The sequence below is a fragment of the Schistocerca americana genome, chromosome 2 (genome assembly GCF_021461395.2).
Source record: "Schistocerca americana isolate TAMUIC-IGC-003095 chromosome 2, iqSchAmer2.1, whole genome shotgun sequence".
Taxonomy (NCBI): Eukaryota; Metazoa; Arthropoda; class Insecta; order Orthoptera; family Acrididae; genus Schistocerca; species Schistocerca americana.
In genome coordinates this window covers 657,606,350-657,629,530 of record NC_060120.1, presented here as the reverse complement: position 1 = coordinate 657,629,530, position 23,181 = coordinate 657,606,350, and the positions used below count along the sequence as shown (strand labels likewise).

The window sequence follows — 23,181 nt, the reverse complement described above, 5'->3', positions numbered from 1 at the left end:
TCATGGTGGTCTCCTAGCTCTCTTTTCGCTTGGTTCCTGGGGATGCAACGATGGATCTGCTTGCCGACGTCACGGAGGATGACGTCCACGATGCAATCCAGGAGGGTTCTATGAACAAGTTGCCAGGATTTGACGGCCCCCCACTAGAGTAGTATCCGACATTTCGTCCTCTGCTGGCACCAGTGTGGACGGAAATTTGTCAGGACCTTAAGTCGCCTATCATGCAGATGCCAAAAAGTTTCCTTGACAGTCTCCTGATTCCCATCCACAAGACTCAAAGTCCGTTACAGACATTCCATTATCGTCCCTTGACGTTGCTCAACAACGACATGAAGATCTTCACCTGGCTGTTGGCTGCACAGCTTGAACGGACTGCCTGGTACGTGGTTTCCTCTGATCAATAACTTCCGCATTGCCCCCTGTCAGTATCGAGACATAATCGCTGTTGCTCACAAACATCATGTGCTTGGATTTCCGGCTGCTCTTGACTTCAGCCAGGAGTTTTATTGCGTTGATCGTCGCTACCTGGATGGGGTGCACCAGAATGTGGGAAAACCTGATACTACCGTCGACGTCGTAATGTGTGTCATTCAAGGCTCCGTCTCTCTCCTCCGTTCGTAATCCGTCGTCTGGTTTGTCAAATCAGACCGCTCTCTGCACCCTTGTGTGTTTTAGCCATGGAATTGTTGCTCTGTGGCCTCTGTCAACGCCTGTCTGAGGTGTCTCTCAGTGGTCACGTATTTTGCTGCACTGCTTATGCAGACGATCTCGTCCTCTTTCCTCTTAGCGGTGTTGAGATCAGGGAGTCATTAGCGTGGATTACAGCCTACCGCGAAGCTTCTGGTAGCTGCCGTAACGTCTACAAATCGAGCGCTGTGGCTGTAAGAGTGGGGCTTCCTGACGACAGAGCTGCTCCATTGCCTATAGCTGCTATCATCTGATGCTTAGGATTCGATTTCGCGAGTGATCTACAGCTCACGATTACCCTCAACTGCGCGCGCCTACTCGCCCAACCATGAGATGGGTTCCTAGACAATTGTTTACGAGCCCTTGATCTTCTGCAACGGATACAATATGTTAATGTATATTTGGCATCACGTATTGCCCATGTGTCACACACACTTTCCATTCCGCCATCCATGACCCTCCACATGCTAGTGACATTGAGTTCATGCGTTTGCCACGGCTTGTAGTTCAGAATAAGGTACAAGATCCTCATCCTCCCGCAGCGAAGTGGAGGTTTCGGCCTGTATCAACCGCTGCTGTGGCGTCGTTGTCCCTCGTACCTTACCAGCCAGCTGCTGGAGGCCCTTGCACCTTGCTCTCTCCCAGTCCCTATCCAGCTTTCGGACGCCCCGCCGCCCTTCTTTTACTTTCGCAATTTTTTCCTCGAACTGAGCTATGTTCATCCTGCGATACTGTCAACGCGCTTGATGTCCACGAAAGCAATCTATGGCATTCTTCAGCAGAACAGGTTACCAAATGGAGTTGAGGGGAAGCATCCCCACGTGCTCTCTGGCAATCAGTGTGAGCTTCTCATCTTACCACTGTTAACCAGTCTTCATGGTACCTTCCAGTCAATAGGAAGCAAGTATACCGGTCAAGTCTTTATGGGATTCACCTTGTAGACATCCCACTGTGTGTCGCTGTGATGTTCTGGACAGACGAGCATCGCCTGTTGTGCGGATTAGCGATATGTCTGGTTATTGGTGCGATAGATGTTGGCCGTAATTACTCATATGACTCCGCATCAGATACCTCCTCACCTGCTCCTCTTTCCCGACTCAGGATATTTCCCTCAAATAGGACAATCTCTAGAAGGTAGATTTATGGACACACACTTCATTTCTTGTTTTGATTCTAAAGCATTATTCCAGGGCGAAAAACACTAAATAAATTACTTTTTCTCTCTTATCAACATGTGGGCAGGGTGGGTTTTTCCTTGGCTCGGGTATGAGGTAGAATGAAACAGCATTTTTACGTAGGATAACTTTTATTGAAGATTTGTACAACGGTTTTCTTACTGGATTGTTCTGGCTGGGAGAGCGGCAGCTGTGTCGTTTGCGAAGCCTTCATGCTGCTTGAGCGGCGGCGTCTGATTACACCTGGCGGTGTTTATCTCGTGTCGCCGTTTCGGTCAGTTAACTGGAGACGCGCATCGTGCTGTGGCCCGTTTAATTATTGAGAACGAAGTCGTGAATCGGATGGTGATACCTTGGATGTGGCGTCCCAGTGTTTCTCTTCTCTATGAGGCCGCGTGTGACAGTGTTGTGCATCGGCCAGCGGAGCGGCGCGGAGGGGGGGAGGGGAGGGGAGGCCAGCGTCCCGGACTCGAACAACGGACTCCAGCTTGCCAGTCTTCGGCTGTCAGATCTTCATCACCAGCTCACAGGTGACTGTTGATGTGAGGCCGTCTCCTTCCCGTCCTCACGAGTCACCCGGCTACGTAAAAATCAGTCTTCAAATACCTTCTAGCTTCTGTCTTCTGGCGGCGAGGCTGCTGCTTGCTATTCCATTACAACGGCGGAGTTGCTGCTTCTGTGTACGATGTAGTCTCTTCCTGCATGACGGTCTTCAGCTCCGAAACTGAATTGAAAACTATACTTTCGGGCCCACTGCGTCTCGCGTATTTATTCACTTCAGTTCATTGGAGGTCAACGACTTCATGGTCATTGCCTCTTCTGTCACGTTGCAAAGCTTCTCGAAGAATCTTCTTAACGTCGGTCATTGGCTCTTGGAATGTAGGCGAGGGCCTTTGAGCACATGTGACAACTGAGAAACACGTGAACCAGTCGGGCGATGCCCTGACGGCTGAATCGACAGCTTCCGCTTATGTGGGGAGTGCGATGGCTTCTCCTAAACGTGCTGACATCACGGTCATTGCCTCTTCTGCTCTGCCCGCTGTTTGCCAGTGTGTAATTCTCCGAAACTAAACTAAGCTTTTCATTTATTTTCTAATTTCTACTTCACATTGATTTCTCTAATTTATTTACCTATCTGAAGTACCACTCAACACTTGATATTTGGCTCCTCCTTAATGACAGGCGATATGTACCTGGCCGCAGTCCCAAATACAAACAATTTTCCTCTAATTTTCTTCGTAGAGTCTTTTTTAACTCATCTCGGAATTGGAGTGTTACTGCAATGAGGAGTTGATACACGCATTTGCCACTTTAGTATCGCTCGTTCTCTGGTCATCGAAATGTTCTCGAGTGTGGAGAATTGCCCCTCCCTCCTTGTGACGTTGGTTTCCTGCTACGCTCGGTGGTGTAACATAAATCTGAAAAAAATAAAAAAATAAAAAGAAACTTTTCTCATCGATGCGCTTTATACCTCCACTCCGTGTTTGCTACGCTTTCCTTGGTTCCTGTGGGAGGGAACGGGACATGGTGGCTATGCTTTAGGATGGAAACCCTGCTCACTTTGTCCGCACCTCACCTTGGGCGTCAGGAAGATTCCATCGAAAAAAAAAAAAAAGATCCGAGCAAGAGATTCCGGTTTCGTGACCCCATCTGACATTTAAAAAATTGTTAAATCGACTGCTTACGATAATCGGAATATCCAAGTTCGACACAAATTTCCATGTGTCACCAATAAGTAGGATTTCTATATCTATTACAGCTTATATAAAAAATACAGGCAAATGCTAGAAAATTTCGTAATATGTAGTCAGTACCTACACTTACACTGTGAGTATCCAGAGCTCAATCACAGCTACTCAAAGTCCAGTCACAACTGAAACTGCCTATAACACTCATGTTGTACCTTTTTCGAAACTGTTAAAGCAAACGGATGTATAACAGTACCACTACTTTTTTTAAGGATTGCTACCACTTCATCTTCTAGAGGCCGGCTGCTGCATGTAGTAATATCTGCCCTTAATCTGCTTTTGCGTTGCAGGTAACTGATCCACGATTTTTCAGTGCCTCTCTATAACATACATTTGATCATCAGCATGTAAACAAACATTTATAGTGACACGCCACAAACACTTTTTCTTTAACAATATAGAGTGCTCCAAAATTACACGGAAGTATTTCAGGGCAAGGCCCAGCACACGCAGGAGATAAAAAAAACTTTGTGTGAACATAGGTCTGGAAATGGACACTTACTGAGATACTAGACACGGACGTTAGCTACCACGCACATTAATAGTGCTTCCTACGAATTCGATCTAGTGCTCCCATAGTCCTGTGTGATGATTCTATGGTGTGACAACAGTGTCTACAGACTGTAACCGGGCTGGAATTTCTATACTTGGTGGCAGGCCCTACAGACATCTCTGCTGGACAACAAGGTACAACCCTGTTAGGACATACACCACTGCCACTGTAGTAAGGTAGATTTCCCCTGGTGCAGGTTATGTGCTGTTGTAATGTTGTACCGTGAGAGCTTATTCTCCTACACATATTGTTTTAGACAGCGGTCTATTCAAATGCTAAGCATGCATCCATGCATTTCATGTATGGGTTGGCGAATGGCAGTGCTGGATAAGCTCGTCGGGATACCACAAACGATATCCAGAGCATGGTGTCCAGACAGGACGACATTCCAAGAAGTCACTGCCACTTACATGAGCATCAACACGGTAGTTTCACACCTTTACCTGGAACGAGAGAATGATGACGATGCACCATGTCTGGAACTGAGCACGCTATTGTTAATGCTGCAGAATAGAATCCACACGTCAGCACTCGGCGCTTAGATCGTCAGCTGGATATCTTGTTGACATCTGCATGAATCAGCTGTATCTGTGTCACCTGCAGAGGATTGCTCTGCAAAACCTACTTCCTCAATGGTTTATCGAACAGTTTGGCAAGAGGCTTGCTTGTCCAGCAGTGGTATTATTAATGAATGAGGCAAGATTCACGAGTGATGGTGTTCAGAATTTCCATAATTAGCATCAGTGGTTACCACAATCCACATGCAACTGTTGAAATGGCCTGTCAATGAAGATTTGCCGTCAACTTATGGGATGGGAATATCGAGGACCACTTGATAGGATTCTACGTACTTCCTTATCATCTGAATGGGCGGAAGTACAGACAATTCCTGCGCAGGAGTTTGAATCTTATACTGGAGATCTTGCGCACCTCTGGCAAGAGATGTACTTCATGCACAGTGGTACCTCTGCCCATTTTATTGTTCTTGTTCTCCGATAGTTAACACTGGATGGTGGATGTGTACCAAATGCTTGATAGCCACTCACATGACTTGAATCCACTGGACTTTTCCTGTGGGGCCATTTAAAGGTGTTGGTGTATGCCACACCTTTGGAGGATAAAGCATCAGCTCTTGCAAGAATTCAAGCAGGAAGTCAAACAATATGTAAAACCTTAGGACTTTTTGAGAGTGCTCATACCTCTGCGTGACGAAGTGCAGGAACATGCATACTTGCAGAGGGCGGGCATTTAGAATACATCTTATAAGGTAGTGAGATAGGTGCATCATTGTGAAAATAAAGTAGAGGTTCTCGTGTCCTTGGTAACCAACCTCCATGTCTGATATATCAATAAATACCCATTTCATGATGCATGTTAATATGAATGTTTTTTATCTGTTAGATGTGCTGAAGTCTCCCTGAAATATTGCCATTGTGTATTTTTGCGAAACCCCGTATACACCCAGGTGCTGAATCAACAAGGTATGCTGATAAAATTAACATGACGACAAATACCGTCGAAGCTTTTGATCTGTTACACACTCCACTCTGTATACTCCATACTACTCATCATAAATTTCAAGTCCTAGTAGCTGTAGCATTAAACACTGATGGGTCCCAGATGACCACAATTTTACTTTGAAGACCCTCTTTGAAATCACTCCACATTTAATGACTCCATTAACATGTACTGCTTTCTAAATGGTCAGTTAAAATTGTATTTTCCTTCCACAACACCATGAAGTGGCTAAAGAACACAACAAACTAGTAGAGTCTTACCTTGGGGATCAAAAGTAGGAAATTTCTGTCATATCTTTGTCCATTTCAAAGTGAAACTCCTCCCACCAGTCACGACTTCCACTCGAATTCACGGTACACACCCTCTCTTATTGACAGCGGTATCTGCTCGAGGACGTTTAAGTTTCCCCAGTACTCTATCATCACTTTCCCAGTTGCTGTATGGTGGTATCATTACTGTTAATTACGCTACCTCCCTGTTTTTTCACACCGCGACAATATTCATTACTTGTAGCATTGGCATTGTTCACAGACATGTCACTCATCCTTACTTTTCATTAATTACGCAAGTTTGCACTTCATCAATATTTTCATTTACTTACAGATCTAAGGGTTCTTATCCAATAGTTTCACTTTGGTTTTTAAATCTTTCTGATTTCTTTTGTACGTTCCTAATCTCATGCTGGACCTCCCATTCTTTCACAATTATTTTTGCAATGCAAGCATTAAATGTTACTTGATTATCTGTTGTCATTAATTGTTGATTAAGACTGATATTCATCTCTACTGTAAATTCATCAAATGCTTATTGAAAATGTTAGAAAAATACTTGCTCTTTTTACCTTTCCTGCCTCCCTTGTGGTCTTTTATTCCCTCTCTACTACCTCTCCTGTTGTCTCTTCTTTACCCAACCCTGCTTCTGTTCTTCTGTCCACTTGGTCTAAAAATGTTCAAAGTATACTGAACGCTCCTCACAATTAAAGTAATGACAGAAATCATATACACACAAACACCTCATTGGGACTTAAATGAAGCAGGACGATACATTAACATTAGAATCACCGCGAAAACCTCTAGTTATTTCCTTTCAGACATCTGTATCATTGCGCAGCAAAATAGTATTAGAGGGAAGGATAAAATTTTTTAGCTGTCTGTAACGACGTCCAAGTGTAGTCCACCTGCCTGGTGCGCAGTGACTGTGTAACAAGTATAAACATTTGGAGGTGCCAGAGCACAAACAAGCAAGAAGCACTTTGCCACACACTCTGTGAGACAGAGGGTCAGGAAGACCTGATGACTCTGCATCACAAGATCACTACAAAGCAAGCATAACGATATTTTATTAATTCAGCAATGTGGAGTAAATACAATTAAAGACTACGCAAGAACGCCGTTCAGTGTTGCCAGTCACAGCCAGGTTGGTGTCTACCTCTAGGAGTCTGCAGACATTCTTCTGTGGGAAAGAACTTCAATGCTGTGAGCTGCCATTCCTCTGGTCACAATGGTGATGACTGAAGATGGGGGCCAAATAGATCTCTGATGGATGAAGAACTAATTTGTCCAACTGCAAGCCGTGTGACTTGGGAGCAGGTGGCAGGTGGTCTGGTGCCGACACTCTTAGACAGTGCATGTAGTACCTTATAGGCTGTATGCTGAGACCACATCTTAGGCTGTCCTCTCTGTCACTGTTGGGACTTGCTCCTTATTACCACAATGACAACTGTCATCAGGGATAAGCAGATTTCTGGAGTCAAGTCTAAGCAAAACCACATTCGATGAGACTGCTGAGGCTTTGGCAGACGTTTACAATCATGTAAGGCTGTGGGAACACACCACCCACCACACAGCCTATCATGAGGCCATGAAACTGACAGTGGGAAACACAAGGGACTATGACCAGAGATTCCATGGTGTATACTGGCACACCACTCAGTATGGTCCTGCAGTGCAGACACACAGTGCTAACAGGCTGCCCAGAGGGGGAGACTGCATCACTATAAAACTCTCAGGACTAAATGGATGTTAATTTAATTCTGTCTTAATGATGCCTTGTGTTTGTCACAGGTGCTCACCACCATCTCCATTCAACTGTCCTGAACCTCTGTAGGATCGCAATCAGTGGACTCCCTACAATCTGGTTTGTCAGTTGCCACCACTGTAGAGGAACCACACCTATACATCAGCAGCCATAATCAGACATCTCTCATTGTGCAGAGTAGTGAGGGACCTAATTTTGTTGGCCTGTCCCCTTTTTCTTTTATTGTGGGTTGACAGGTTATGTATGTGAATTTAAGAATTATGTTGTTTATATCACAGGAACTTGCAGATCTGCCACATTTCTGGGGTAACAGTAAAGCAGAATATTTGAATCGCTTATTTTTGAAGTGCCTCTTGCCACAAAATCCAAATAGTCAGAAAAACAAAGAAAAATTGTTTATTTTGCAAACATCTTACACAAAATACAATTTCTATGTCTACTATTATTTCAGATACTCTTAGAACTCTCAATGGTTTAGCTTTTTTTTTTTACTTTCGTCATAACATTTGATCATTTTTTCATTTCTTGAAAGTCGCTGTCAAGAGTCATTTATAAAAAAAGGTGAAAAAATTATAATTCAGTAGATTTTCTCAAACTAAATTGTTAGTTTAAGTTAAGAAAAAAATATGTTTTATGTATGTTACTTATTATTGTAATGATCTACATTAAAAATACATATACAAAACTTGTATTAGCCAAATAGCAGTACTATATTTTTTCTCTCTACTTCTTTAGTTTTCCTTTTTGAAACTGAAACAAATCAGTTACTGTTACGAAAATAAGTAGTTTCAATCTGTATGCCTAGGTTTATTATTAAAGGATAATAGCTGTGATAATATTTAACTACAAATGTAAAAAGTAATTTTCTTGCAGATCTTAAATTTTCTTTCATTTCTTGTTTATAATTGGCTACTGTAATAACTCATTGTAAGACCAGAATGTTCATTTTTTATGTAATTTAATATCTTTTTGAAGTCATTGATCTTTTCCTGGATTAGCCATTTTTTGTCATACGCGCTATTCCTTGGTAGACTGGCAAAATCTGATTTGCAGACAGTAAGCTGGAACGTTTTCCTCACAGTTCCACCAAAATGAAGTCACATACTAAGATTTTTCCTTTCCTTGGCTTTTCAAAGATGTTTCATGGAATACTGATACAGTAAAAAACATTATTTCTTTGTTTCTTTCTTATTTTTTTCAAAAGCTGTGGTTTTTTTAAACCTGGGGCCATCTCTGTTGGAAATCCAAATTATCTTCCGTTTGAAAATCAACCGCAAATGTCCCTTGTTTTGTCGAGAACACTGTTTGTCCCTCATCTTCCTTTTAACTAGACCAAAATCCCTGTCATAGGGTAAATAAGAATGACCCTTGGTAGCCATTGGACTACTTATTTAAAAACACCACCGACAGCAACAGATATTAAGAATCTTATCACAGAATGGTTCTTTATCTACCTGGCGCTGTTGTCAGTCTACAGGCAGAGTTGATCAACAGTAGAATGATCATTCTCATTAATGTATCAAAATAAAGTGGCGCATACTTCATTACTTCTCTTTTGTGAAACCACCTTCGTGATACTATTTTCATGGTACAGTACGCTTTAGTATTCAGCAAACTGCTACATAGTTTATCATTCCTCCGTTTATGGACAGGGAGCTGTGCTTGTGCTATTCTTTTGCAGTATCATCGACGTACGTGTTTTTAAGTCTTTCAATAATTTGTCCACACTCTCAGCAAACATCTGTTTGAGGCCTGCACTAACGATAACTGAACTGTTCCTTCGAAATTTTGTAATGATAACTGTATTTAAATCAGAACGAACTAAGCTGTATTTTTATTTGAACGAAGAATGCTTCATTTCAATGTTAAGATTTGCGTCTACGTGCTTGATTTCCCTGGAAGCATAGTGTGTTCATAGGAAACGAACAAATATGATTGTGAGTCATGTCTGTAAAGTCCTTTGGAAACGTCTTGCGATTGTTTTACTATGCCCTGAAATCTCTGGGGCTTTTACCTGTCAAGAGATTATCTTTTACCCTTCTCAGTCTGTTTTCATCAATACCATGCAGACTTAATGTGGGGTCCTGCCCACTGGTTTCGTATAGGGCGCCTAAACAATGCTGCGTTGTCGGAATGCTATACAATAATTCAAGCAAATCACATTTGAAACGTGAATTTACTTTCATAATCTTTTCTTAAAGAATTTACTTTATTTACTGGCGATTCATCCAGATCATTTACACATTAAATCACACTAGGTGGGCATGGAAGTAGTTGCCAGAAAGTAACTGATGGAAAATTACCTTTAGCAAATGTGAGTTTATTCCTAAAAGCTTTTTCAAAACAGATGTAAAATTATAAGCAGAAAAGCACACTCGAAATATCATATCACAATTTAACAAATGGGAATTTTGTTCCTAAAAGCCTTTCAAAAACAGGTTTAAAATTATAAGCAGGAAAGCACACTCGAAATATCAAGTCACAATTTTATTTAGAGGTAAGAACAATATTAACAGTAGGAGCCTTCGGGCTGAGAAGCTTGCCTACTCCCTCTCAACACGGCCGTGGTCATGACCGCTCACAACAACCTCTGAAAGAGTACACTGGTGCAAATCTGCAAGACACCAGATTACTTTAAACAAAAATTTTAACAACTCATACAAACATGTAAACTATGCACCCCGTAAGAGGAATGGAAATGGTACAATCCTCAAATTATTTACCACCGAAAGCGCAATTGGTTTTTTATTTTTTACAGGACTCTAACGGTGGAAGGGTGGCAAACTGATAACCTAAAATAACTATTTAAATAAAACCCAAAAAATGCAGACTTACATAAAATGTACAGCATGCTCTACATTACATATACACCACCTCACAAGATGATAACCAAGATAGAAACATATTTCAAGAATTCGGCCTTTAAGCAATAAATTCGTCAACACCGAATCCGACAAACATGACAGAGGCAGCTATTAACGTACGGCAGACCGCCCGACAGACAGACAGACACTAACTGCCGAACAAATACGGACGGGAGACAGACGAGCAAGCTAGGGACGAGAGACTGACCAAGAAAACAAGTAGAATTTAACAAGTAAATGAAACCACACATCACGAATCACTTAACTTTAAAAAAAATCTGCGATTTCTCGAGAAGACCTGGCGCAGCACCCCCAAAACGCTTTCCCGAACCGTCCGCTGGCAGCCGCTTCAACGGACGCAGGAACGCGCTGATCTCCCGACTCACGGCGTCGCAGCTCGCGCCGGCCAGACCGTTGTCGTGGGTTGACTCCTGTTGCTCTCGTATCGGCCGCGCAGCCACGACCCCTCGCTATACTGCGCGGGCCACTGGAATGCCCTTTGCCTGAACAAACTCGAGCAGACTGGCGGCCTAACAGATACTAACACTCCGGACGACAGACAGACACTAACTGCCGCACAAATGCGAACGAGAGACAGACCAGCAACTGGTGACGCAAGACTGACCTAGCCTCACTCCGACCGACTCTTAACGTACGGCAGACCGATAGACAGACAGACACTGATTGCCCGACACTGAGCCGGCTGACCAACTGACTAGACTCATACTGACAGACTGACCTAGCCTCACTCTGATTGACCAACTTCCTCGCCCAGACTGCACCGACTCAGACTGACTGACTGACCGCCTGCGGAGTTTTTTTTCCTTTATTGTTACTTTATACCTGCACATACAACAGGTAGGCTGGCAGCAGCATTCTACGCCGCTCTTCAGCCTTAGAGGAGACAATGATAAAAGACAGAAAGAATACTCAGAAATGACAGAATGGTGGGTAAAAAACAGTAGACATAAAATTCAAAACATGGAGCCGTTCACACTCGACGAGAAATCACACCACAAGCTGTTGACACGACGCACAAATATCGATGATTGCGATGACACGTGGGAACGATGGAGCGTGACGGTGATCACTGAACACGAAAAACGACGACACACACATGAGACACTGATGGCGATGATCTCCGGCGCGCGAATGTACACGTAACGTGTGCGAGTCCGGGGACCTGCCAAGAGGGGAAGAAAAGTGAGGGGGACGGAGAGGGAAGAGCAAAGATGCCAATGGCAGAGGAGAGGGGAGGGGGAGTAGAGGGATGGGGGTAGGGGAAGCCCAGGGGTGGAGTGGGGAGAAAGGGAGGAGGGAGGGAAGGGGGAGAGAAGGGAGAGAGGGTGCCCAAAGGAAACAAACACAGGAAGAGGGAGGGAGGATCAAAGTTGGTAGGAGGGGTAGATGGAGGAGAGGAGGGCATCATCAGGGAGGGGGAGCTGGTGGAAGCCACCTTGGGAGAGGGTGTGGAGAGTGGAGAGATGGAGAGCAGGTGGGACATGGAAGTAAAGGCGCGGCAGCAGATGGGGGTGGGAAAGGATGGGAGAGAGCAGTGGGTAAGGAGGATCGAGTTCGTGGGAGATGTAGAGGATCCATATCCGTTCGAGGAAAAGGAGGAGGTGGGGGAAGGGAATTAGGTCGTACAGGATCCACGTGGGGGAGGGGAGATGGATGCGATAGGCGAGGCGAAGAGCATGGTGTTCCAGGATCTGAAGGGATTTGTAAAAGGTAGGGGGAGCGGAGATCCAGGCAGTGTGGGCGTAGCAAAGGATAGGGCGAATGAGGGATTGACAGGTATGGAGGTTGGTAGAGGGGTCCAGACCCCAAGTTCGGCCGGAGAGGAGTTTGAGGAGACAGAGGCGGGAGCGTGCCTTGGCTTGGATCGTCCGGAGGTGGGGGTCCAGGAGAGGCGACGGTCAAGGGTGACACGAAGGTACTTAAGGGTTGTGGTGAGGGCGATAGGACGGCCATAGATGGTGATGTAGAAATCGAGGAGGCGGAAGAAAGGAGTGGTTTTGCCTACTATGATCGCTGGGATTTGGCAGGATTGACCTAAAGCAACCACTGGTTGCACCAAGCGGTGAACCGATCAAAATGAGATTGGAGAAGGTGTTGGGAGCGCTGCAGGGTGGGGGCGAGGGCAAGGAAGGCAGTGTGATCGGCGTACTGGAGAAGGTGAATGGGGGGGTGAAGGCGGCGGCATGTCCGCCGTATTCAAGAGGTACAGAAGAGAGGAGAGGACGGAACCCTGGGGCACACCGGCAGAGGGGAAAAAGGTGTAGGAATCCATGGTGTGGATGGTGACGTAGGAAGGACGGTGGGAAAGAAAGGAGCCGATTTGACGGACGTAGTTAATAGGAAGGACGAAGGTTTGGAGCTTGAAGAGGACACCGGAATGCCACACGCGGTCATAGGCTCGTTCAAGGTCAAGGGAGAGGATGATAGCGGAACGACGGGAATTAAGCTGTTCGGAGAGGAGATGAGTGAGGTGAAGGAGAAGGTCATCGGAAGAGAAGGACGGTCGAAAGCCACACTGGGTAACGGGAAGGAGTCGGTACTGACAGAGATGCTGGTGGATGCGTCAGGTGAGGAGCTCATAGCGCCCCTTAAACGCACGTGAACAGGCAACCTTTCCCCTTTCACACCAGAGGGAGACACCAAAGCTGCGTTTGCCACAGCGGCGCCACCGCCAGAAACGGAGGGCGACTGCTTTACACCACGCGCTACGGCGCGCTCTTCAAAACAGCAAATTTTACTACGGCTCAACATTAATAGTTTTTGTTATAACGAAGAAGATAAACGAAACTTTGTATTACAAGAACGTGTCGCAAGCGATGGGTGACATGCAGTCAGTGTCTTTCTCTATATACTATATACAAGCAATGGATATGGATCACTAATAGCTGCTATGGTAGTGCTCTCTAGTGCCGGTCTGGTACCGTGCGGCCGAAGCCGGCAGGAGCGGCCGTTATATTCTCTTCTTGTACAGGCCGCTCCTCTCGTGATGCAGTCCTAGTCAGCGTGCTGTTGTCTGACGTCGTCTCACAGCCTTCTCTGCTCTTGTGTTCTTCATCTTCGTGCCGGCGCTTGTCGATATGCCAGAACACTTAAAATGCTTTTTTATATACCTTACTTCTGATTGTCCAACCACTATGAGAAAAATTAAATGAACTTGCATGATACTTAGAGTGACTGGGGCTGCGTTGCAGTTCAACTTCCCCATTACCTTCCGTAGGACTAAGCCAAGGACGATTGGTCTTCACAGGAAGAGCTTCTATTAAGGACAGAAAAACTGCTTTTGTTTGTCTTTGTTGCTGAAATCTTCACTTTCGTGTTGGATTTCAATTTGATTATATTCAATTATTTTATTGAAACATTTCAGTCTGGAGCTGAAAAAAAAATTAAATTAGCCTACAGTACTAGTAGAATCATGTCAAACGTAGACTATTTAATTAGAGTATAAATCTTATTACAAGCAAGGCATTCCTGTTTCCCAGGCTTACACAATGTTTCCTTTGTAGTTAACATATTCATGTCCATGAATTCTTTCTTTCTTTATTCGAGTGATTTTGTAGCTCGTAGGCCTACGAACGCACTTTTTACTCGTTTCACTTAACTTCTAAATCAGCTTCATTCGCACTTTCACCCTCACTATCTGACACTGTTCAATTCACTAAGACAACAGAACACTTTATAAACAATATTTCACACAGAATTAAAGTGAAACTTGCTTTGCACTGACACAGTGTAAATGAGAAGAGAGGCCGGCCGTGGTGACCGAGCGGTTCTAGGCGCTTCAGTCTGGAACCGCGCGACTGCTACGGTCGCAGGTTCCAATCCTGCCTCGGGCACGGATGTGTGTGATGTCCTTAGGTTAGTTAGGTTTAAGTAGTTCTAAGTTCTAGGGGCTGATGACCTCAGATGTTAAGTCCCATAGTGCCCAGAGCCATTTGAACCATTTGGGAAGAGAGTGCTCAGGAAACTGTGGCAGAGAACAAATGCGACCAACACAACAGGATAAAATTAACAAAAAAACAGCTGTTTCCCAGTGTAGCCACAACGCTTTTAGTTACGAAAAACCCCTTCCACGTGATAAGAGGCCTTTCTTAAATAAATACATTTTTCATATGGTCTAATCGCAGTATTGGAGCAATGGGAAAAGCGTCCTTTCACAAAGTATGTCTGGAAGCATTAAGATTCCTTCTTCACATTAAAGTGGATTTATTTAAAAAATGATCAGAGACTTTTCGTAAATTAGTGGTTCATTTATGACCTACTAACATTGTAATTTGTCGGAGCATGTATTATCTTGTACTGCGAGAGTGCCAGTAAGAAGGAGGTTCGGCCACAAAGCTTAGCAGAGCAGTGTCTCACTGGGCCTTGATACACGGGGTAGATTAGTGGAATTGTTTTGCTTATTGGTGTAGGGTCAATGCATTGGTTCTCGTTTATTCTATAGCATAATTCAGAATGTAGGCTGTACAACGACCAGAAACGCGTGCAGAATCTTTAAGCGAAGCGCCGGCCGAAGTGGCCGTGCGGTTAAAGGCGCTGCAGTCTGGAACCGCGAGACCGCTACGGTAGCAGGTTCGAATCCTGCCTCGGGCATGGATGCTTATGATGTCCTTAGGTTAGTTAGGTTTAACTAGTTCTAAGTTCTACGGGACTAATGACCTCAGCAGTTGAGTCCCATAGTGCTCAGAGCCATTTGAACCATTTTTTTTTAAAGCGAAGCCACTGAAGTTCTGAAGAGTCAGGTAGCCACGTTACTTCAGGATAAAGTGGAACAAAACAGGGCTAATGAGAAGTTGCAGAAGGAACTGGACGTGTTGAAAAATGGGTGGGCACAAGTAATCCCAGGGAGTGGACACCAAGACCTTAGCGAACACACCACTCCCGACTACTGATCCTATGGCAGCCAGTCTCATTATGGCGTTTTCTGGAAAGACATCCGAGAGTGTGTAGGGCTTTCTTGATACTATGGAGCCAGCAGCTAAGTTAGGTAACTGGTCCAATAAAACACGTCTTTGTCTGCCTTAATTACGATTGGTGGGTGACGCTTAAACGTATGTAATGTATCATGAAGACCTTAGTAAGGCACAGACATTTTATCAGCTGGCTGAAGGGCTCGTCTAGAGATATCGTAAGCAGAGTAGTGCTAGGTTTTCCAGGGAAGAACTCATTGAATTAACGCATAAGCACAATGAGTGGGTAGAAGCATTCTGTGACATAATTCGTAAAGTGAACTCGTGCCCATACAAAGTGCTGCTGCAGGAAGCGAAGAATAGAGCCTTGGACGTATTTGTAAGGAATATTGCGTGGGATAAGTCGCGGCGAGTGAGGATGGAATATGGTAGTCATTTATACTTGGGTCTCAGGGTTTCCATGCAGCTGGAAGAGATCCGGTATTGTGACTCAGAAACTAAGTTGACCATGGTGTCTTCTCCTCTGATGTCAAACGTTACAGATATGGACAGGTTGGCCACGTAAGATTTAATGTCACCAGAGTTTTGAGTGTAGTGAGGTTGGGCATAGGGCATGTGATTTCAAGAGTAGGAAGCAGGATAAATTGAATCAAGGAAGCATTCTTCAGGTGCACGTGGGAGTGCCTTAACCGTTTAAGGTTGTTTCCAATAAAACGGCACACTGCAAGGACGTGTGCAAAGCCAGATTACTGCTTGCTTGGGGCTGTAAATAATGAGGAACATAAATTCTTGGACACGGGTGCGTATGTGTCGTTGCTAGACTGGACCTCTTGGGCAGGAAGAGACTTCAGTCTCCACAGTATAGGTTATATTGAATGGGTGATAATGAGGGGGAATCATTGGAAAGAGCACTGGTCACCCTTAGCATTGGGGGCTACGGGTTTTAATGTGCATATGGAGTGTTGCCTCCCGTCGGTAAGGGGTACTGTGTAATTCTTGAATTTGATTTTCTGGACAAAAATCGCGCTATAGTTGATCTTTCACTGTGTATGATCCATCTTGGTGTAACTTTGTTTCCGCTGTGCCCGCATCTCGTGGTCGTGCGGTAGCGTTCTCGCTTCCCACGCCCGGGTTCCCGGGTTCGATTCCCGGCGGGGTCAGAGATTTTCTCTGCCTCGTGATGGCTGGGTGTTGTGTGCTGTCCTTAGGTTAGTTAGGTAAAAGTAGTTCTAAGTTCTAGGGGACTGATGACCATAGCTGTTAAGTCCCATAGTGCTCAGAGCCATTTATTTTGTTTCCGCTGTGTGAGAGGACTGCTAGTGAAACAATGTCATAAGATGCGCCTGTCATGAAGATGCTGCCAGCTAAATTACATATAGATGCCCTAAATGTTAATGTGTGGGTTAACATACCAGTAGGTATAGGGAAATTGATCTAGGTTAGTGCAGGTATGGGCTTCCGAAGAGAGTTGTTGTGCATAGTGGGACCACTAAACTACAACGATAAACTGGATAAGTCTCGTTGTATGATGTGCAGGAGCATAGTGCGTCTTACAGATATCGACGGAGTGGTTGCAGTGAGTTTAGACAATCTTGGCATTGGCGAGGTTAGTCCATAAAAGGCCCAATGGTTGCCAGTTTCAGTGTCTTAGAGGAAGATGATAATGATAGACCTTTTGCAAAGGAATGATAGGGAAAACATGGAAGCTTTATTGCTTAGATTCACAGCTTTGTTCAATCCAACAGGTCCATTACCAATTACGCCTATCACACAACACAGGATACTGACAGCAAGCAATACTCCAGAGCGTAGGAAGCTATACAGGTCCCAAAGCATCTACAACCATTGGTGGAGGAATTCATTGACCAGCAGTTAGCTGACGGAATCACTGAACACAGTAATGTTCTATAGGGTGCGAGCACTGTCACTGAGCCCAAAGACTCATTGGATGCTTCCAAGAGATATGGGAACAGTCGACAATTTGGGTCAATGTAGATACTTTTGAACTATGGCTTCGAAGAGTGGCTACCACCAGCTTGAAGGAGTTCCAGAAGACTAGCTGAAGACAGCCTTTACGATGCTATGGGGGCTTTCCGAGTATTTTAGAATGCTGTTTGGGCTGAAGAATGAACAGGGTGCATTTCAGAGACTTTTGAATGGAGTGCTTTGGGGACTGAGAAAAATGCGTTGGGGAGTGAAACCTAAAAGAGTGTATGGTCTACCTCGACGATATATTCAAAGGATATGGAAGAATACATCAAACAATGGAAGAAGCTTTTAATAAACAAAGTAGTTCGCATTGTCTCATCACAGCTCAGTAGTCAAAGACACTCTGGGTGATACAAGACGGCATGCTTGTTTTCCAGTAGTAGGCTTGAATGAACAAAGTTTTGTTTTATACCCTTACCTGGTGAAGTGGGGCACTGTGGGAAAGTGGGCATAGGGGTGAACCAGTGAAGTGCTAATTGTCTCAGAAATCAGGGAAACTTAAGCTCTAATGTCCTTGGAAGACCTATGGGATTGTTAGCAAGAGAGAATCGTGATCTGTTCAATCAAGGTAGTCCCAACTGACACATAGGCATGTGAGGTGGAGTTGTTCATAGGGAAATCCGATGCAGCAGAGTATCGTTTTCAGAGAAAATGCTGACAATGGATTTATTTGCTATTCATTCCAGAGGCTACAATTCTGAATTATCATGTGAAGGGGAAGCCACAGGGTGTGACAAAGATGGAACGAAATGTCAGTGGCATCTTACTTCGTGGTATGGTTTATGACATAGACAGAACAACCTTCTGCCTTTCAGCCGTCATTACAAGAACAACAATAATCCAACTGACACACCTTTTGCTGTTTTGCCCAGGGAAGCCATTGGATATACCACCAGTTCGCAGTTGGACTTCTTTGGCCGATACCTTAAACCCAGCTAATTCAGATAAATTTAGAGCGTCACAGAAGGTTCAGCTTGTCACAGAACAGATGTTGCAACAAATCAAGCACTATCGAGAGGGATAGCGTAACTATTTTATGTGTATAAGCATTTCAGCCACAGGCACTGTAGCGATTCTGGTCGGCATTGTGTAATTTGCGTTTTTTGTAAGTGGAAGACTGAATGACATCCTGAATTACCTGTGCGTCAATTATCTGTTTCCTACCATCTGGGAAGAGCCGTCTGGGAGTCAGTTCAATAGACTGAGGAATCATATGTAAGGGATTATGTTTTGCTGTAACTGGAGAGAAAAGACACCCAAAGATGGATAAATTAATGATGAAGGTGTCCACAAGTATATCAGTTAGTAAGAGAGAGGGTCTGAGTGCATACATTCGGGACGAATTTCGTAAAGGATGGGGAATGTTCCACAGGAAGTATTAGAGTGACGAATAAAATTATTGAGCTGCCTCGAACGACATCCAAGCTAGCATACTTGCACGGTATCCAATAGTTGCGTAACGAGTACAGATACTCGGGGGTACCTTAGCTCAAACAAGCAAGGAGCACAATGGCACAGACTGTGTAGGAGGTACCCTTAGGAGTCCCTGATTGAGAATCATTACATCAGTGCAAAGGAGGCTGAGTGACATTCCATTAACAGAGCAACATGGTTTAGCTGCATCTAAAGACTATGCAAGAACGCCTGTCAAATGTAAAACCTCGCATAAACGAATGCTTCGAAGCTCTGAAACTAAACATTAGTCTAGCACAGAACTGGAGCAAATTCAGTCACCAATATGGAGAAGTAATGTCATTTTGACTTACATAAACAGCCATCCCCCCCCCCCCCCATTCCTTCCACTCAGGGTCAGACTCTGGTCATACCATTCTTATCAGTGATGGAAGACCAGCTCCATTAATTGCTGGATGATCTGTTGACATACAACGAAGTGTTGCCAGCTGCTGCAAGTTTGTAGTACACTTCTACTGCAGCCATTTGGTTGAGCTGCCATTCCTGCTAGTCACAACAGTGACTAACTGCAGGTGTGGACTAGGCAGATCTTCCATGGATATAGAACTAACGTGCCAGACTGCAAGCTGTTCGTTTATGGAGTAGGGTGCTTGGTGCCACCACTCCTTGGCAGTGGTTGTACCACCTTACCAGTTACACATTGGGACTGTCTCTTGGGCTGTAATCTGTGTCTGAGTTGGGACTTCTACCTGCTCACTATCATGATAAGCATCGTCAGGGGCATACAGATTTTTGGGGGCAAGCCTTAGCGCAACTACACTCGACGAGAGCACTGATCGGACACCCAGAGTCACAGTATGCCATGGAGACACGCCGGCTGCCGCTCCACCCTGCTAGAGGCAGCAGAACTGACTGCAGGCAACACCAGAGGCTACAAATGCAGATTTCACAATGGGTGCTGATCCACCAGGCAGCGCATTCCTATAACGGGAAGGAGACTGAATGTAAAACTCTCAACAATAAGTGGACATTAATTTAATGCTGTCTCATGGATTCTTTGGGTGCGACACAAGTCCTCACCATTGCCTCTTTGTTCGACTGTCTTGAACCACTGCAGGGGTTCACATACAGTGTATATATATGTGTGTGTATTTTGAGATTTTCATTGTTCTGTGTGATTCTTTTGAAGTGTCTCCCTGTAGCAAGTATCGACTGTGTCTGTGGATCTGGAACTGCAATTTATTTGCAAATATTGTAACTCTTTCCTACACTCTGTTAATTCATAGTGTTTCCAGTGGTCGCTTCCTTCATCTGGTAGAATGAGCTCACAATCTAGACTCGTTACATATTAAAAACATAAGAAACTTTAAAATCTCCTTTCGTTTCCTTGCATACATTTCTACATATTCCCCTTCATTTACTAATGAAATGGTAAAGAGTAAAATGAAAGGGAAATAAAAAGAACGCAAACACTGTGCATCCCAGCACAGAATATAACCTGAGAATCTTTGATTCCTCTACCTAAAATGGCGTCATATCACAGTTTATAAAAAGAAGACCTGTTGATCTGATTCGTTTCATGTGGTGGAAGCAATGGGGACCTGCTGTTACCTTCTGCAGAGAGCCTCATTCTTGTCTACTGTGACGTCCCCTCCCCCCATTTGTTGTCGCTGTTAATGTTGAGCCGCTACTGCTACAGCTCGGTCGGTGGAATGGATTCGCGACGCGCAGTGATGGTTGTCCCCGTCGGATAACGTGGAACAGCACCTAAAAATCTCTAAAGAAAATTGTACCTCGCGTAATGTATGAAAGTTCGTTTGCGAGTCCGCACAGTCAGCGATGCGACCCGCTGATTTTAATTGTTTGTTATGGTTTTTATGATACGCCCGGTTAGTTAGTTATTGCAGTATTGAGTGAATCATTCATCAACGGCTTCGTTTCACTCCATCGAAGCGAGGAAAAATTCATTTGCGGTTGACTATCAGTAGTTGTTGTTACGTTGCTAGACAGAATTGTTCACTATGGCACGACGCAAATCCAGAGATAATCTATAACGCTATCTTGCTTCCGTGCGTTGTGATATTATTTCGGCAAAACACTACTTTCAGTCCTCAATGTTAATCAAGTCACTCTTTCAATTAGAATGTTCACAGTTAATTAATTTTGATTATCAACTATCACACAGTTCAATTAATGATGGAACCAACACGTGAGATTTCCATTACTGACGAACAATTTTATTGTTCCTTCTTAGCACTTAGTTTATAATCATCACACCACACACACACCGATGAATCAGATCAATTACTATTCATTTCAATTCGATGATCGTGACAATTACAACTTTTACAATCGGCGTATTTGTATTATCTTCGTGTGGTCGTATTAATGTTTCCTACTCAAGGCTAAACAGGTATTGCAGTCTTCGATACAATGTCCATTCTTCGTTGGGGTTTATGGGGTTTGATGTAGGTTGAGTCCAACAATAATATCTCCAATAATTAGAGTTCATTAACTCGTCGTACACTATCAGAATATCACTTCAGTTCAATTTCTCAAGTCAGAATAACTGAGAACAAAGGCCGCGCATCCCTATCACTCAATATTACTTTTTTTTTAAAAAAAAAAAAAAAGGAACAATCTCGTAGCGTTCCGTTTGTAGTACTGTAACAAACGGTGCTCTCTCTCAACTTGATAGCAAGGAAACTAGCAAGCGATTAACTTTTCCATGATCGAGCATTGTAGACGCATTGAATTTCCTTCTCGGCGAGTTACCAACTCTCAACTCTCTTTCACAATTAATGTTATCTCTGACCGACGTATTACTTTGGACTCAACTTTCGTCGTACTGATTTGCAGTTATTACTAAGATGTTTGAAAGCTAATTAAAAATAACCTTACTTTCTTTCCAGCTTTATATCATGACATACTTGAAATTGGTGTTCATCAAAATTTTTAGGTGTTATATTATTGTCAAAGTTGTCATACCTGTCAGGATAACACTGTTCCCTACTTTAAATTATCATGACATTCTTATTTGGGTTTTCGGGTTTCTTGGGGTGTTTGTTACACTACTGTCCCTTTAAGTATAAAAGATGATTGGCAGTCATTTGCGAGTGAAGTGTTGGTCACTGTCCGCGCTGTTTCCACCAAAGAGTCAGTGATTCATTCTGCTAGCTTGCTCAACACTCACTTGCCGCCATACCCACGTCACTTCTGATTGCTGCCCCTGGTGTTTAGCCGGGTCTCAGTTTGGGCACTACAACACTTGTCTCTTTCTAATAAACTCAGACATTCTCTTGAAATAAATCTTAAGCACCGAAAGTGAAACAATTTCTGTCATTCCCAGTGTATGCACAGAAACACCGACCCTGTAAAGAAGCATTCGTTGAACGTATTCCTCTGTACTTTTTCACTGCTTCCAAACCATAAGATCTGCACTTCCGGAAGCAAGTCGGCGAGGCGTCGCGCTGTTGCAGGTGTCGCACCTAGCGAGCCCCGCACGCGACCTGGTGTTCTTCCTGTATGGCAACGCCAGCGAGCAGGTGCACCGCCACCACCTGTCCGACCTGCTGCTGGAGTACCACTGCGCCCTGAGCGCCGCCCTGCGGGCGCTGGGGCTGCGGCGCCACGCGGACGCCTACCCCCTCCACAAGCTGCTCGCCGACATGGACAGCCTCGCCATGCTGGCCCTGTACTGCGTCTGCTACGCTCCTCTCTCCACTGCCACCGACCAGCGCGGCGTCGCCATAATGGACGGTCCAGGCGTCGCTGCCGACTACAGCGAGGCTCTCGTTAGGCTTTACAGCGACCCCACTCTCATATCCTACTGGAGGTTCATCAACCCCATTCTTGAGAGTAAGGGAGCACTATAATCTCCATCCCAAGCGTTGCAAATTACATTTACACTATGTAAAGAGAACATGCAGCCAGCGATACAAGACGTTGATCTCTACACTGTTTCGTATGATTGCCAAATTAAGAGCACCTCATGTTTAAACCTCTCCTGCATGATGCTCTGATCCAAAAAAATAAAGTAAAGGTGTGATCACTAACTTTAGACAATTTGCAACTGCATGTTATCAGCATATTAGAGCCGTGTAATCCACACAGCAGCTTATGTATAAAACAGCTAATCGGAGTTTATGTAAAACTATACTCTAAACTCTATCTTAACAGGTCTCGGAAGACCCAATCGTACCGAGCGTGTATCCTCAGCCACTGGGCGTCATTGGATGCGAATTTGGAGGGACATGTGGTCAGTACACC

The 23,181-nt window shown here is 44.3% G+C and overlaps 1 protein-coding gene across 1 annotated transcript in view; it reads left to right on the top strand.

Annotated features, from left to right (window-relative positions):
- The window catches only part of LOC124594294, a 40,379-nt gene extending 17,592 nt beyond the window's left edge, over nt 1-22,787 (top strand). Inside the window, exon 3 of the mRNA XM_047132657.1 lies at nt 22,392-22,787. Within this exon, the coding sequence (XP_046988613.1) occupies nt 22,392-22,787 (396 nt within the window). The remainder of the gene's footprint in view (nt 1-22,391) is intronic.
- Nucleotides 22,788-23,181: the final 394 nt, after the last annotated feature.